Source organism: Lolium rigidum, chromosome 2 (genome assembly GCF_022539505.1).
Source record: "Lolium rigidum isolate FL_2022 chromosome 2, APGP_CSIRO_Lrig_0.1, whole genome shotgun sequence".
NCBI classification, from domain to species: Eukaryota; Viridiplantae; Streptophyta; class Magnoliopsida; order Poales; family Poaceae; genus Lolium; species Lolium rigidum.
Genome location: NC_061509.1, coordinates 6892235 through 6906432, shown reverse-complemented (window position 1 = coordinate 6906432; position 14198 = coordinate 6892235). Strand labels below are relative to the sequence as shown.

Genomic DNA, 14198 nt, shown 5'->3' with positions numbered 1-14198 from the left:
AAAATAATTTGTACATGAAAAAGATGTGTGTCGAAGATATGAATCAATTCTGACAATCGGTTTCGAGTTTCGTCAGTCGTAAATCGTGAATTTCGTGTATGAAGTTTTAAGCAAATTTTGTCAAATTCGTCGCACACGCTCAACCGTTTGAAACTTCCGGAGTAGGTTCACCTCACCATTCCGCATGACTTTCATGTTGACAGGTTTTTGTTTCGGTGTACATACACGGATAGATAAATGACTCGCTACTATACTGTAATGTGTAAGTATGTGTGAATATAGTTTGGAATATTCTTGCTCAACTTCTCGCTTGCCCATTTTCATGGATGGCGACGTGGTGATGATATGTGAGAAGTGAGAGGTGATAATCGATGGTGGTGGTGGCATGGTGATGTTCGTTTTCGTGGTCGGTGATGCGGTGAAGCTTGTGACCGGCGTGACCGGCAGTGTCATGGTGGTATTCAGCTTCGTGATCGGTGACATGGTGATGCTTGTGACGGGCATGAACGGCGGTGTCATGGTGTTCTTCACCTTCGTGGTCGGCGATGTGACCGGCGGTGCCATGGGGTTCTTCGTCTTTGTGGTCGACGGCATGGTGATGCTTGTGACAGGTGTGAACAACGGTGTCATGGTGGTGTTCGTCTTTGTGGTCGGCGACGTAGTGGTGCTTGTGACCGGCTTGACTAATGGTGTCAATGTTGGTGTTCGTCTTCGTGGTCGGCGACGTGGTGATGCTTGTGACCGGTGTGAACGACGGTGCCATGGTGGTGTCTAGCTTCATGATCGCCGACGTGCCGAAGTTTGTGAACGGCGTGACCGGTGGTGTCATGGTGGTGTTCAGCTTCGTGGTCGGCGACGTGGTGATGCTTGTGATCGGCGCGAACGGCGGTGCCATGGTGGTGGCTGGCTTCGTGGTGCCAATCTTGTGATGGTGAGGTAAGGTTACCATGTTGCCATATAGGTGAGGCTAGAAAAAGCATGCGACCAATCAAACAATGAGACCTGTCTTCTCTTTCCAATGTAGAAAATGGCTTCAGAAGCAACCAAACAACGTCTAGTTTTTTGGTCCAATGCGTCTTTTCAAACAGGCCTTCTCCATAGAGCTTGTCCGCATGGCAAAGCGAAAATAAGCCTAGTAAACCAAACTCCCCCTATATGGAGATAAGAATTGTGCAGCATGCGATTACATCATTGCTGACGTCACCACTGAGAAAATTGATCTATCTTTGTGTTTGCTTTGTCTGAACCAAGAATTTTTAAGCGCTTTTCTTTATGTCATACACAGCTACTTACCTGATTTTAGGTACTCGATAGAAAAATCAATTAAACAAACCCTATAGTTTAAATACATTTCACATGTGGCAGTTAAAAACCATGTTTTTTATCAAGTGGTGTCGCTGCCTCACTCCGCAATAACATGTATCCTTCTTCATGGTGGCGTCTAGGCTATGAGGTGACCGGTGTCGGTATGCTACAACAACATGGTACTCACCAAGTTGCTAGAGTACGCCACTAATTGTGAACAACGACGAAAGGGTGAAGTAAAGGTAGGGTTATGTCGGTCGATCGATTTTGGTGTTGAAATATTCTACGCGATAACTACTACAATTAAATATTAACCCGTAGCAATGCAGGGCATATTTTCTAATCAATTAAAAAAAATTAAAAAAAGACCAGAACAATGAACGGTCGAATTTTATGAACCATACACTAGGTCCATACACCGGAACAAACTCTGCCCGTTTTGAGCACGGCATTTGAAAACACCATCAGATCGCGCTCCTCATCCCCCCTCTCTCCCGTTAGATAGATAGCCAGTAGCCACCTTCAATACTCCCAAAAACCAGAGCCACCTTCAAGCCCAAACCCTAGGAATCAATCAGGGCTCGGTTAGGGCTGTACCTTAGGGAAGTGGCCATCGCGAGGTTCGAATCGGCAGGAATCGAGGAACAACCGAGCAAATCGTGAGAAAATTTGCAGTTTCTTGGGGTGGGGGGTTGTGTTCTTGTCGTTTCCCGAGCAATTTCTTGATGCGTTTATGTTGTCTCCGTCCTCGCAGATCTGCGGAAGGGTGAGAATTGTCTTGCAGATTCGGAGCGGCAGGAATCTGAGGTGAGCAGTTTGAAATCTTGGTTGCCTCCCGCCCGCCCCAGATGGCATTCTTGCTTTTTCCGGATCCGTTTCTCGGGCCCTTTTGGTTGCGAATCTTTGGGAGTTAAAGGATTTCGGTTGGATTCAGAGTAGAATGGATCGGGGAATAGACGCGTCTTTGTGTTTCGGGTCCATTTCTTGATGTTACGGGTGTTTTTCTTGGGTTCTCATCCGCGTTTTTGCAGGTATCTTCAAATCTCCAGGAGTGTACTAGGATTTTGCTGCAGGACTCGTCACAAGAAAGAAGAACAGGAGAGAGCAGAACAACTGCAAGGTAAAAAAAAATTGATTTCTAGGACTACGTCTCCATCTTCGATGAATTTCTTGGGTTATGCTGACCTGCCATAACTTTCTCGCAGCCAAGATGGCCGAAGTGAGGATTGCCAGCAGGGCGACTGTAGCAGATCGCTCTAGTGGTGGATTCTTTATCAGGAGGCTGGTCTCTCCCGGAGCTGTGGTGGAGAAGGGCGGCGTCAAGCCGCTGGTTCGACGGGATCCATTGCCGTCTAGCAACAAGGAGAACGTGCCGCCAGCATGGGCAGCGTGGACTGCGCCGAAGAGGAGGAGCGCTCTGCCCGAGTGGTACCCGAGGACTCCACTCCGCGACATCACATCAGTCATCAAGGTGATAACCATTTCCTCATGTGGGTTTGCTCCTTCATGAACCATGACAGTTTTGCATTACATGATCTATGTGAATTTTACCTGTGCCTTGTTGTCTGTACAGATAACCTTACTAGCAGCATTCTTGCCTAGCTTATGTTGGATTGTTAGTTGGACATTGCTGAGATGAATGTAACCTGAGCACGTATCGAACTTTGCACACCAATAGTTTAGCTTTTGGGCAGTAATTTCGGTTACTTTGCAAGTGTGTTCTCTTGCACCGAGATTTTTCTGTGTCGAATTTTAATCCATGATCAGTCATATAAGTATCTAACCATTTTATTTATATTTCGATACTCCAGTTTGTTCTGTGATGCATTGCTTATAATGGATATTATTTTTACTGATTATGCAATTTTAGAAGAACCTTGATGCTCTCTGTCGGCAATGTGTTTGTGTGTCAAGTTTTACTCCCATGTTCAGTCATCTACCCATAACCCTATTTTTGAGATCTCAATGGTTAATTGTGTGCAACAGAAAATCTAGAATTTACAACAAATATTGCTTCAGTACTTCCCTTGTATGCAACAGAAAAGGCATGCAACATTTCTCTGAAATAGGTAATTGTGTGCAGTTAGCTGTTCATGCCTTTTATTCCTGCTCATAGTACTGTTTAAGTGTTGAACATGAGCTTGTTCCACTATAGGTGAAAAACTGAAAATGCAGTTTCTCCCTTGTTTTTTTGTGTCTAATCTCATTCCTCTAGATATGCTTCCATTGCCATATTTTGCTATACCGACAAGAACTAGATTTTTGTGCATAATTTACTAATTTCATGCATCTAGTTATGTTTTCATGGCAATCTGGTGCAATACTAACTGAACGTTCTGCAGGCTGTTGAGAGGAAAAATCGCCTGCGAGATGCTGCGGCTCGGCAGCTCCAGTGGGATGAAGACTCCACCTCGCAGTCTGGTGATGCAGCACAAACAGACCAGGGTTTTCAGCAAAGCGCACCACCAACAGATGAGACTCTGGCTGTCGTCACCTCTGGCCCTGCTGCCTCAGCTGAAGCTGTTGCAACGACATCGTCAGCAGCCTGCTTGGCCGAGGGCACGCTTGGGGTATCTGATGGCTGCTCCTTGCAGACTCCATCCAGACCGTGTGACCCCCCGGCTCCCGCTTGTGTCGTGGAGCAGCAGCTGGCCAACTCCATAGAACAGATTGAGAAGATGGTGCGCCAGAACCTGAAGCGAGTTGAGCCCAAGGCTGCTCGGCCTTCCAAGACCCCGGCTGTGCAGAGGCGCACCCTGATGTCTATGAGATGAGCTGCAGGTTCCCTCTTGTCTGCTGCTTTCTTAGCCGCCAGTCCTAACCAGAGGCTGCGCATCTCTCGTCGGTAGTGCTTGGTTTTCGCTTTGGTCTTGTGTTCATGGTTCTCTGCTTGAGGACCTGGGGGTATGGTTCATGGTTCTCTGCTTGAGGGCCTGGCATTATTGGGAGGTTACTGGCTCTCTGCTTGAGGGCGTATGTAGGATTAGCTGTTAGCTACCGCTTTAAGATTTGACTCTGTGTGTTTTCTCATTCAGTTGAACTTGTTCTTGCGTGTAATTCGATGTTCAATACTGTATTTGGCACATGAACCACTGTTGCAGTGCCTCCTTGTTTGTGAAATTAGCTATTCCTCTGTACTACAAGATGTTTTGGATATTTCAATGTAGACGTATGAATTGAAATGAGTGACAGACACACTGAAAGTAGACTGAAATGTGTCTAGATACATACAATTCAGAAAAAACAAGAACATCTTATAATTCGGAATGGAGAGAGTAATAAATAGGAGTAAGACTGGTCTAAAGATAGTTTGTAGCTGCATTGTGGGGTAACATAACATCTTGTTGGTTCTAGACATGCCTGCCTTCTTAGATTTCTTCTAGTTGTGTAACTTGTGGATCGAGGTTATTGGCTTTATTCTAGATTCTGAGCAGATATCAGCATTAGTTTATGGTTGTCATGTTGGAGATTTACGGCTTTACATGAATTCTATAGATTGAGTGGTTTGTCCCAGTTCTGCATGCTATGGACGTTCTGTTCTTCAGAATGTGTTGCAGGGCAACAGCGATTTGCTGTTTGGGAGTTGTAGTCAACTGCAGAACTTGATATTGCTGCCAATACAGTCTTGATGGAATTGTCAATGCACTTGAACAACATGATCTTGCAGCACTCTACAACAGGCATGTTTGAAGCATCAAACAATGTCTGGTGATCTCACATTTGTTGGAGATTCTACTTCCATCGACCACCCTCCATTTCAAGCCGTCTTCTAGCTTCTCAAATTTCCTTTGTTTTTCTTTTGGGCCAAAGTACCTTACCAGGGAATAGTGCTTGCAGTGTCCAGTGTCCCTTCAGAACAAGGAACCAGGAACAGAAACCCCGCTGGATGATGATGCCTGCGCAACTCAGCATGCTGAAATCTCGATACCATCTTAAAGCATTGTAATAAACAAGGTTCATGCACAGAACAAAAATTACCAATATCAAACAGCTCATGTACAGGAAACCAATTACTGATAGCAAACAGCTCACGTACAGAACACTATATACCATAAACCCCAAACACGGACAACACTTTCTGAATACTACCAGGTCAAGAATAACAAAAGAAAAAAATGATAATTACAATGAACCCATTCCCTGGAAGCATGCCTCAGGTCTACACTTTGAAAATCAAGTACAACAACATCATTGCACTTGTATGGATGTCAGCAATGACGATGTCCGTCTGTATAAGAAGGGTATTGGCCGCATGGTGAATCTTTTCATGGGCTGAAGAACTTCCCAGATAGACCGACCTGCCAGCCAAAGTCAAAGCTTGTATGGCCCCATCAAAGGTCCTCATGCTGCAGATCTTTCTTACGTGCAGGACGGCCATGAGCTAATAAGCAGCATATGAATGCTGCAATCTGGGGTATTGCTTGTGCTTGGAGGAAGCTCCTGATGCGCCTTGGCACTACTCTGGATCTCTGATGATCTCATGCTTTTGTGATACCATAAGCAATGACGAGAACTGCAGACAATAGTGACTAGTTATATCTTTTTGCCACCTGACTCGAATTTCATTTGTAAATCTGACGATTTTCAGGTCTACACGCAAGGTAAGAACCAAAGCCATTCAGCATATACATGTATCGAGTATGGCTCGTCACTTGGATCAGATAAGCAAACGGACCTCAGTACCAGCAATTATGTTATGACTGAGTGGATGGGCTGCACATGAAAGCACGCCTTCAGATAAAGGAATAAACTTGTTTTCTGCAGGTTGGTTTTCTTCGAAGCCTTTTGTTTCCTCACTGAAACATAGAATAGCAAGAGTTTATTTCCAAGGGACCTTTTAAGAAAACGATGCGACAGAAAATGTTAATCAATGAATTGCTGAAACTGTGGAACTTCTCCACATATGTTCCCAGAAACAACTAAGAAGATTAGAATGTCATGTTAGTTGGTTGTGAGAAAACCAGGAGAAAAGAGAGGAAAGACAGCTCACTTGTAGTCCACATGGCATGCAGAGCTTGTATGTGGATGAAAATCAAGTACATACATTCCATTATTGGAGGAAGATCCAACTGCATAAATCTGTACAATTTAACCATATGACATGCATCAAATTCCTTGCTGTTATTCACTATATTTTATGTCAAGAATTATAAAAATAGAAAGTATGGCAAACATGGTATGCAGGACAATCTTATAGCATTCGTGAACATTTATTCACCTCAACCTGATTTCTTAAGGGTACAATTTTAAGAAAATCCTTCATGTGCTAAGATCAAAGGTGCCCTAAAATATTTTCTTACTGAAGATGTTGACAGCCAGGTCGCTTTCCGCTTATGCAACACAGAGTCCACACCCTCCCTAATATAGGAAATAGCAGAGAACCACAAAACAATTTGGTCATATTTGCAATGTTTAATAAGAATTTTTTGTAATGTGATCCAAGTTTGAAGAAATCCGTAGATCAACACTTACAACCAAGAAGGAGGAGGGCAGTGCAGATGGCTCACACTGAGGGTGTTAACATTGAGGACTCCAGACCTAACAATGGATGCAGATGGAAGAGTATTGAGATCTGGCACAAGTAACCCCTTACTTCTTATTACTAGATAATGGCAGTGAAATCTGAGATATTTACCAGCCATCATCAAGATGGAAGGCCAACTGGTATGAGCAACTAGGGTTAAAATCTATAGACAGAATTTCACTTGAAACAATGTTTGATTGTTCCTGAAAATAGTAGACAAGGTGAAAAAAATGTTAAAATAAGTTATGTGAACATAATAGTGCCTTCACCACAGATGATATCCTCTGGAGCTGATTCCTAGTCTTACTTTATGTGCCTTATATCAGAACAAGAAAAGAAACTCCCATTTATTTTTATATATCGTTTAATCAAACATGTAATCATGCATTTCAAACATAAAAGGATGCATATAATACTGTTTGGTGTCTAAAAAATAGATATGTTGGTTCAGTGGACTAGACTAATTTTTTTAATATGAGTCACCATATGCCGATATTCGTATAATAATTCTAACAATTTGGATGCTTCCACTATTCCCCAGTCGAACAAGTTGATAGTTCATGTGGACGGCTTTGACATAGAATCATGCCATTAATACTGTGTGTATGTGAGGCGTCAAAATGGGTCACAAGAATGGGAAGAGATACATGAGCTTTCTTTAGCATAAATGCCAATTATATAAGTATTTATCTTTCCCATACCTTCAGCGATGCAATTTTGCCCAACAACGTTGATATCTTCACTGATGATAATGGTTGAACCTGGAAAAAAGTTTTATCAACCTAGGACCAAGGCAACAAAAAAACTACTAGTAGTGTTGCCAAGACAGCTATGACATTGCTGAGTAAGAAGGTTCACAATAAACGTCCATTCTTTGTCTACTACTTTCTCTGTCATATAAAAGGCACTAGCATTGTCAGGGGTCACTTGATAGAGTATCCCTCTCAAGTGCACTTCATAGCCGTCCACTACCTATTTCCAACTTCCTCAGCTATTTAACATGATATCTTGACAAAAGTGGTTTCAGCAATTTAGGGTTCTTTAGCATATTTTAAGTATTAATAAGTTCCAGATTAAGTCCCACAGTTATGATTTATCACTAAGATTCCATACTTCCCTGGATGAGGCTCATGTATCCTTACTCTGAGAATTTGTCCATTTTTTATTTTCTTGCCACCTGGAAACCAGTTATCCCAGTTTACAAGTATATAAAGATGGAAGGATAAAAGCAACTTATGGGATATCATTTGAAAATATTTTAGTAAAAAGTGTGTATTTAGTCAGAGAGAACTAGCTTGCACTACTTGTAAACTAGCTGACTAGCTCTACCAGACAGTGCATGTAAAAAACTGTAGAAATTCGTTGGTACAGCATATATAAATTTCAGAAACAGAGGTTTTTTTTAATTATTCTCGAAACACTGAAATCGTCATGTGGAATCAAGTTGCTTGACCTTGGATCAAATGAAAAGAAGCAGAACTAGCAAGATATTTATCTGCTGAATATACCTCATTATGGCTTTGAAAAGCAGTGGAAGCTCTCCCTCCACGGGTATCCCAAGCATGAATAGTGCCATTTCTAGTTGCACCAAACACTGTCTGAAAAGATAAACAATAAGTCCCTATAGGTGAGTGGTGCAATGTTTATGGCTAGAGTAAACCAATCGCTGAAGTTAAGATAAAGTGTAAATCAGATGAATTATTAAAGTTAACAGAAAATGTAAGCTGCATCAATAGAAAAAATTACTAGATTGCCCTCTTATGTAACATTAAGTTCGGATGAGCACAAGACCATGTTTTTATTGATCATACAGTAGTTGCACCTAGACAGGATATTACAGTTAAGTAATACAAACAACAAATCATCAGACTAAGTACAGTACAACATAATCGCTGGTATTTAAAAAGCAAGACAGTCTGAAATATAGGTTGGTGACTTGGTGTATAAGAGGATAGCATCAACAATGCTAAAGAACTATTGTTCTAGAACATCATGTTCTTACCCTGACAATTAGGAGAGATACATATAGCATCAACAATGCTAAAGAACTATTGTTCTAGAACATCATGTTCTTACCCTGACAATTAGGAGAGATACATACTGGTTTTTATAGAACAACAAATACATAACATGAGAATCAGCATACCCGATTATCCATATTTAGCTTGACACTGGTAAACTGAGATTCGGGGAGTGCTGTAAGCTCAATACAGTGTGTCTTACTTAGCCGCCTATCCCACATGTAGACTGCACCATCAAGCCCAGATGCAAATAGCCTAGATATGGAGAACTGATAAGTGCAAAGTTTATGCATAATTACCAGAAATATAAGTCTCATTAAGAATATCAGTATCTGGTGCATGTATACATAGCTTATGCCTCCTAAAATACCAATATTGGTAAGGTGGTAGAAATGCTGTCAGCGCGCTTTGTAATTAACACTGATAACCTGCCTTCACCTGGTGAATCAACATCCACCATGAACTTCACAGTTATACCAAACATACTACGTACTCTGTTCTAGAAACACATCTCACCTCATCCTGACAAGTAAGATGTCTATCATCGGGTAGTACGTACAGCTGGAGCACCTAGCGCCCTTGCACTGTGGCAGTACGTACAGCTATGGGGCAGGCTAAGGGAGTTCCAGCTTTCGGCGGAACAAGACAGGATGACTTGGATATGGACGATGGATGGCCAGTACACCTCCCATTCTTGCTATGAGGCCCTTTTCCAGGGGGGCGATCACCTCAGCATCTTGGGAGCTAAACTGGAGATCGTGGGCGCCTCCGAGGGTGAAATTCTTTATCTGGCTGGCCTGCCTTGATAGGTGTTGGACGGGTGAGAGGCTGGCGCGTCGTGGCCTACCACATGCGCCCAGATGCCCACTCTGTGATCAGTCTGAGGAGACCATGACGCATCTACTCACTGGATGCCCATTCTCCAGGACGGTCTGGTACGAGGTCCTCTCATGGATCCGATCCACCTCGGGGCCTCCTTCGGAGGCAACTTCGCGGAGTGGTGGTCCCTGGTGGTGCGGACCGCCCCTCGCCAGCTGTGCAAAGGTACTTCGTCGATAATCATGCTCACGGCGTGGTGGATCTGGAAACATCGGAATGCTGCGATCTTCGACAACGCACAGCCTTTGGTGCCTTCCTTGTTCAACGACATCAAGATCGAGGCGCGGCAATGGGCGGACGCGGGAGCCCGGGGTGTCCGCCAACTCCTCCCCTAGACTAGGGTCTCTCTTTTCTTGGGTCGAGTTGTAGCGCGGGGTATTTGTCCCTCCTTTGGGCATGTATATGTAACCTTCTTTATCTATCAATGCATCGAAACACAAGTCTTTTGCGTTTTCGCGAAAAAGATGTCTATCATCGGGTTAATAACAAATATTAGCATGGCTCCATTTCTTTAGCTTCACAACTTTATTATTTATTAAGTCTTTCTTTAAGACAATACATAGGGTCCAACAATACTTTCCACAAAAGAAGGCAAAAGAACATGCTATGCAGTCAGTTGTCTATATGAAGCTTCACATCAATTACAAAATAGAAATGTTTTATGATAGGCGTTCTCTCAAATGACATGATGGTGTGAATAAGCACAAAACTGTCACATACCGTGACTTATCATCTGACGTGAAAGCTAGATCAGTCAAACCCTTCCGGGATTCAGAGCAGAGAGCGTGAAATTTGGTCTTCCCTTTCTGTAGAACCTAAAATACAGTAACAAAAAAATCAGAAGGGTCGTGAGGGGTTGTGTAACAATAATAGGAGCGACGTAATAATGGACCTCGAGCTACTATAATAATTTTCCTTTCTGGTGATATCGATGAGGATGTTTGCCACAGAATCAAAGTAGGATGGATGAAGTGGCAACAAGCATCTGGCATTCTATGTGACAACAAGGTCCCACAAAAGCTAAAAGGTAAGTTCTATAGGATGGCAATCAGACCAGCGATGCTATATGGAGCAGAATGTTGGCCCACTAAAAGACAGCACATCCAACAAATGAGTGGCGGAGATGCGCATGATGTGTGGCCATACAAGAAAGGGCCGGATTAGAAATTAGGTAATACGTGATAGGCTACAAGTGGCACTGACCAACGAGAAGCTAGTCCAACACCGACTAAGGTGGTTTGGTCATAACCAACAGGGGCCTCCAGAAACACCAGTGGAATTCTAAATATTATGGAAAATAGGAGGGGCAGAGGACAACCAAAGTTGACATGGGCGGAGGCGGTAAAAAGAGACTTGAGGGCTTGTAATGTCCCTAGAGATTTGACTTTTAATAGGACTGCATGGAAATATGTGATCCATGTGTGAATCTTAGTTTACTTGTTCTTTTTTTCTCTCCTTGTTTTTGTTTCCATAGGATTTCATAGCCAGCCTACCCCAACTTGCTTGGGAAAAAGGCTTTGATGTTGATGTTGTTGTTGTTGAATGGACTAAGGTGCATCTGGAAGTACATTTTTCTTCAAATATCATCTGGAAACCTTTTCTTTAGCATTGAGTAACTTCGCTTTCTAAACATAGGTGTAGCTGTTAGCGGTTATGATATTTGAACTGTACCTAGCAAACTGGGGGGGAAACATGCATACTGTGCTACGCAACATAAGCTCAAAAGCCCATGGCCATATGTTGTGCCGTTTGGCACAAACAAAACAGGGAAAGTAACACCAGATATGTATTTTAATGGCATGATTATTTAGGAGTTGAAGAGGGAAAGAATATGATCTTTGGAATTCAGATGTAATTCAACATGGAGAAAATATATTTAAAGTATCCGTGAGTAAAATGTGAAGCATTTGTAAGGAACAGTGAAAAAATGGTACTTACTTCAGTAGGAACAGAAGAGACATAACCGATATCAAATAGTGAAACTTTGTCACTTTGGCTAGATGAGCAAACAATCTGCATCAGGCATGCTTAAAGCTCAATAATAAAGTTAGATAGAAAACATATGAAGTCAAAAGCACTTCATTCAATTCATAAAATAAACCAAATTCTAGTCCCTAACTGCCAGTTACACTTAGGAGTTAGCATTCCTCGTCAATGTGCCAAATTCACTGACCTAAAATAAAGTGAAAATGTAAAATTCAATGCTGATACCGACCTCATCTTGATTTCCTGGATTCCATCTGACAGCACACAGGGGCAACTGGTTTGATATATGGAGCACATAGTTTGATGAGTCATCTGGCAAACCTATCAATGAAACAGTAAAATGCAGCAGGATTATGACAATGACCTGAGATAGTAAATGATGAATAGATCGTTTGGTGTCCACTTCTCCTTATCTCGGAGTATGTCGAATATTTTGAAAGGTAGTTTTCAAAGTTATCTGGTTTAGAAATTACAAATATACCAGTATGTTTCATTTCAACCTTTTTGGTTTGCTAATATGGATATATAAATTCTAATTGGATATTAGAATGGCTAACACAGCCATTTTAATCCAAAGAAGACACAGAGGCACATCCACAATATTGGAATCCTTAATCTGGCATCAAAATCACATGCACATGGCCCTATTTCTCTACAAAAACATCAGATTTTCAAAACTATACCATCATTCTTAGGGAAGTTATTGCTGCATATTTAATAGCAAGAACTTCCAAATGCCTGATATATCTTAAAGCAAAGTTCCCCAAGATCGCAATTGGTACAGTGTAGGACCATATATTCCTGTTGGACCATTCAAATCCTGATCCTATGCAGAACCCAGATCTTATGATCCATTAACAAAGATCTTAAGGTGTCATCCAACAATTATTCTATGATCCACATCCTACCAACACAGGGATCGAACATAATCCTGAGAATATTTTTTCAGATGCATCTGCTTTCAGCATTTTTCTAGAAAAGTGAGTCGGGTAAGCTTAACTTACTACATGATGGGCCATACAAGGAGCAGTATAAAGTCTCAAAGTCATGTACTGTTAAACACCCTGAGAGTGTCACTGATGCAAGATATACTCCCTGCGCAATAAAAACACAAGGAAGATCCTTAAATATTTTATGTATCACAGTCTGACTAAAAATCAGCAAGGAATCAATAGACTTTGGTTATATTTATTAATTCCATTGATACACCTCTGGTAGCGATACTAAACTTAGAAATAATGAGTGTTCTCATACATTTCAATACTACCTTTTTATCAAATTCCATTGCTGAAACTCCCTCCCTGCCCAAATACAATAAACAAGTTTATTATTAGCTTGTCTAATAAGGACATGTTACTACAAAGTGTGCAATGGAACTGTAGAAGGCGATAATAAAAGTAGTGATTCTGCATTGAAAATTTGAAATACTCCAACAAAAACATAAAAGATAAATACTTACCTCGCTGGATGGTAACACCCAGCAAAATTTGAAGCATTAATCATACGATTCACCTAAAAGGAGCAGCAGTGTAAACAGATGAGCCACATAATACACATGGCTCAGCACTACAAAATATAAATCAGCGTACTTAACAGCATTACATATGTCTGGCACCGTTGCTCGCCATGCGTGTAGTACTTGTGTTCGAAGGTCCTAGTCTTCTCGGGATAAAAAAATAACAGTTTGCAACATTATTTCAATAGATAAATAGAATAAAATTGCTTCACTTAAATAAAAAGACTTTGTAAGTAACATAGGCAGTTAGGCACTGCTAAAATTCCTCCTTTTTTTCTGGTACAGAGTTCCAAACTTAATACTCCCTCCGTCCCAAAATAAGTTGCTCAAGTTTGTCTAGATATGGTAGACATGTATTTAGTGTGTAGATACATCCCTAAATAGCATAAACTACAAAACATAAATAGGATTGTGCACATTTTTTGGCACAAAAGAGATGATCTATCTGACCTAGTCCCTCAACAATAATTCCCCCATTTCCAGTGAGATGACCAGAACTGTTTAAGTTTGTTCCCATTGAGCTACTCTAATATTGCCTTACCACTGGATTCCCTGAGAATGTGATAAATTAGCCATTCTACGGTTCTGACGATTTCATTTCCTATTCTCGGGCACCTACTTAGTCATAAGTCATTCCAGTCGGGAACAGAGCAACCGAGCAAGAACCGAAAAGATTAAAAAAAAAGCATCACATGTTTCGAAAATTCTACCACCTCAGCGTAGGAATCAAGGAGGCGGCGCAATTCCCTGTGCCGGAACCTGGCGTCGATGCGCCCGTCCAGCTCAACGGCGATGCGGCTCCACCGGTGCCACCTACGGACCAGAAGGCAGGTGAGAACAGAGAGGAGGCGGGACAGGGGGAGGGGGGAGATGTAGTCTGAGGCGTAGCACCTCCGAGGCGGCGGCGGTGGCGCTTCAGGGTCCTCGCCGGCACAAGGTGGCGCCGCCACGAGGAACTTGTCCATGG

General features: G+C 42.1%; 2 protein-coding genes across 2 annotated transcripts; one reads left to right on the top strand and one right to left on the bottom strand.

Annotated features, from left to right (window-relative positions):
• Positions 1–2386: 2386 nt before the first annotated feature.
• LOC124685908 (protein POLYCHOME-like) lies at positions 2387–4079 on the top strand. The gene is made up of 3 exons (XM_047219931.1): positions 2387–2425; positions 2511–2776; positions 3648–4079. The coding sequence occupies exons 2-3, from the start codon at positions 2516–2518 to the stop codon at positions 4077–4079; spliced, it is 693 nt and encodes a 230-aa protein (XP_047075887.1). The 5' UTR covers positions 2387–2425; positions 2511–2515.
• Positions 4080–5717: 1638 nt separating this feature from the next.
• Positions 5718–14196, bottom strand: LOC124685907. Its single transcript, XM_047219930.1, has 18 exons — positions 14123–14196; positions 13945–14044; positions 13318–13374; positions 13175–13227; positions 12983–13016; positions 12720–12810; positions 11945–12036; positions 11668–11742; positions 10450–10544; positions 8976–9105; positions 8338–8427; positions 7531–7590; positions 6941–7032; positions 6778–6843; positions 6606–6663; positions 6296–6384; positions 5981–6101; positions 5718–5818 (listed from the first exon to the last, which is right to left on the bottom strand). Exons 1-18 carry the CDS (start codon positions 14194–14196, stop codon positions 5762–5764), a joined length of 1434 nt encoding a protein of 477 aa, XP_047075886.1. The 3' UTR covers positions 5718–5761.
• Positions 14197–14198: the final 2 nt, after the last annotated feature.

Coding starts and splice junctions, on each gene's coding strand:
- LOC124685908 (XM_047219931.1), top strand. CDS start 2,516: ATGGCCGAAGTGAGGATTGCCAGCAGGGCGACTGTAGCAGATCGCTCT. Junction 2,777..3,647: donor ACATCACATCAGTCATCAAG/GTGATAACCATT, acceptor AACGTTCTGCAG/GCTGTTGAGAGGAAAAATCG.
- LOC124685907 (XM_047219930.1), bottom strand. CDS start 14,196: ATGGACAAGTTCCTCGTGGCGGCGCCACCTTGTGCCGGCGAGGACCCT. Junction 13,017..13,174: donor GGGTGTTACCATCCAGCGAG/GTAAGTATTTAT, acceptor GTATTTGGGCAG/GGAGGGAGTTTCAGCAATGG. Junction 6,102..6,295: donor GCATGCCATGTGGACTACAA/GTGAGCTGTCTT, acceptor TCTATGTTTCAG/TGAGGAAACAAAAGGCTTCG.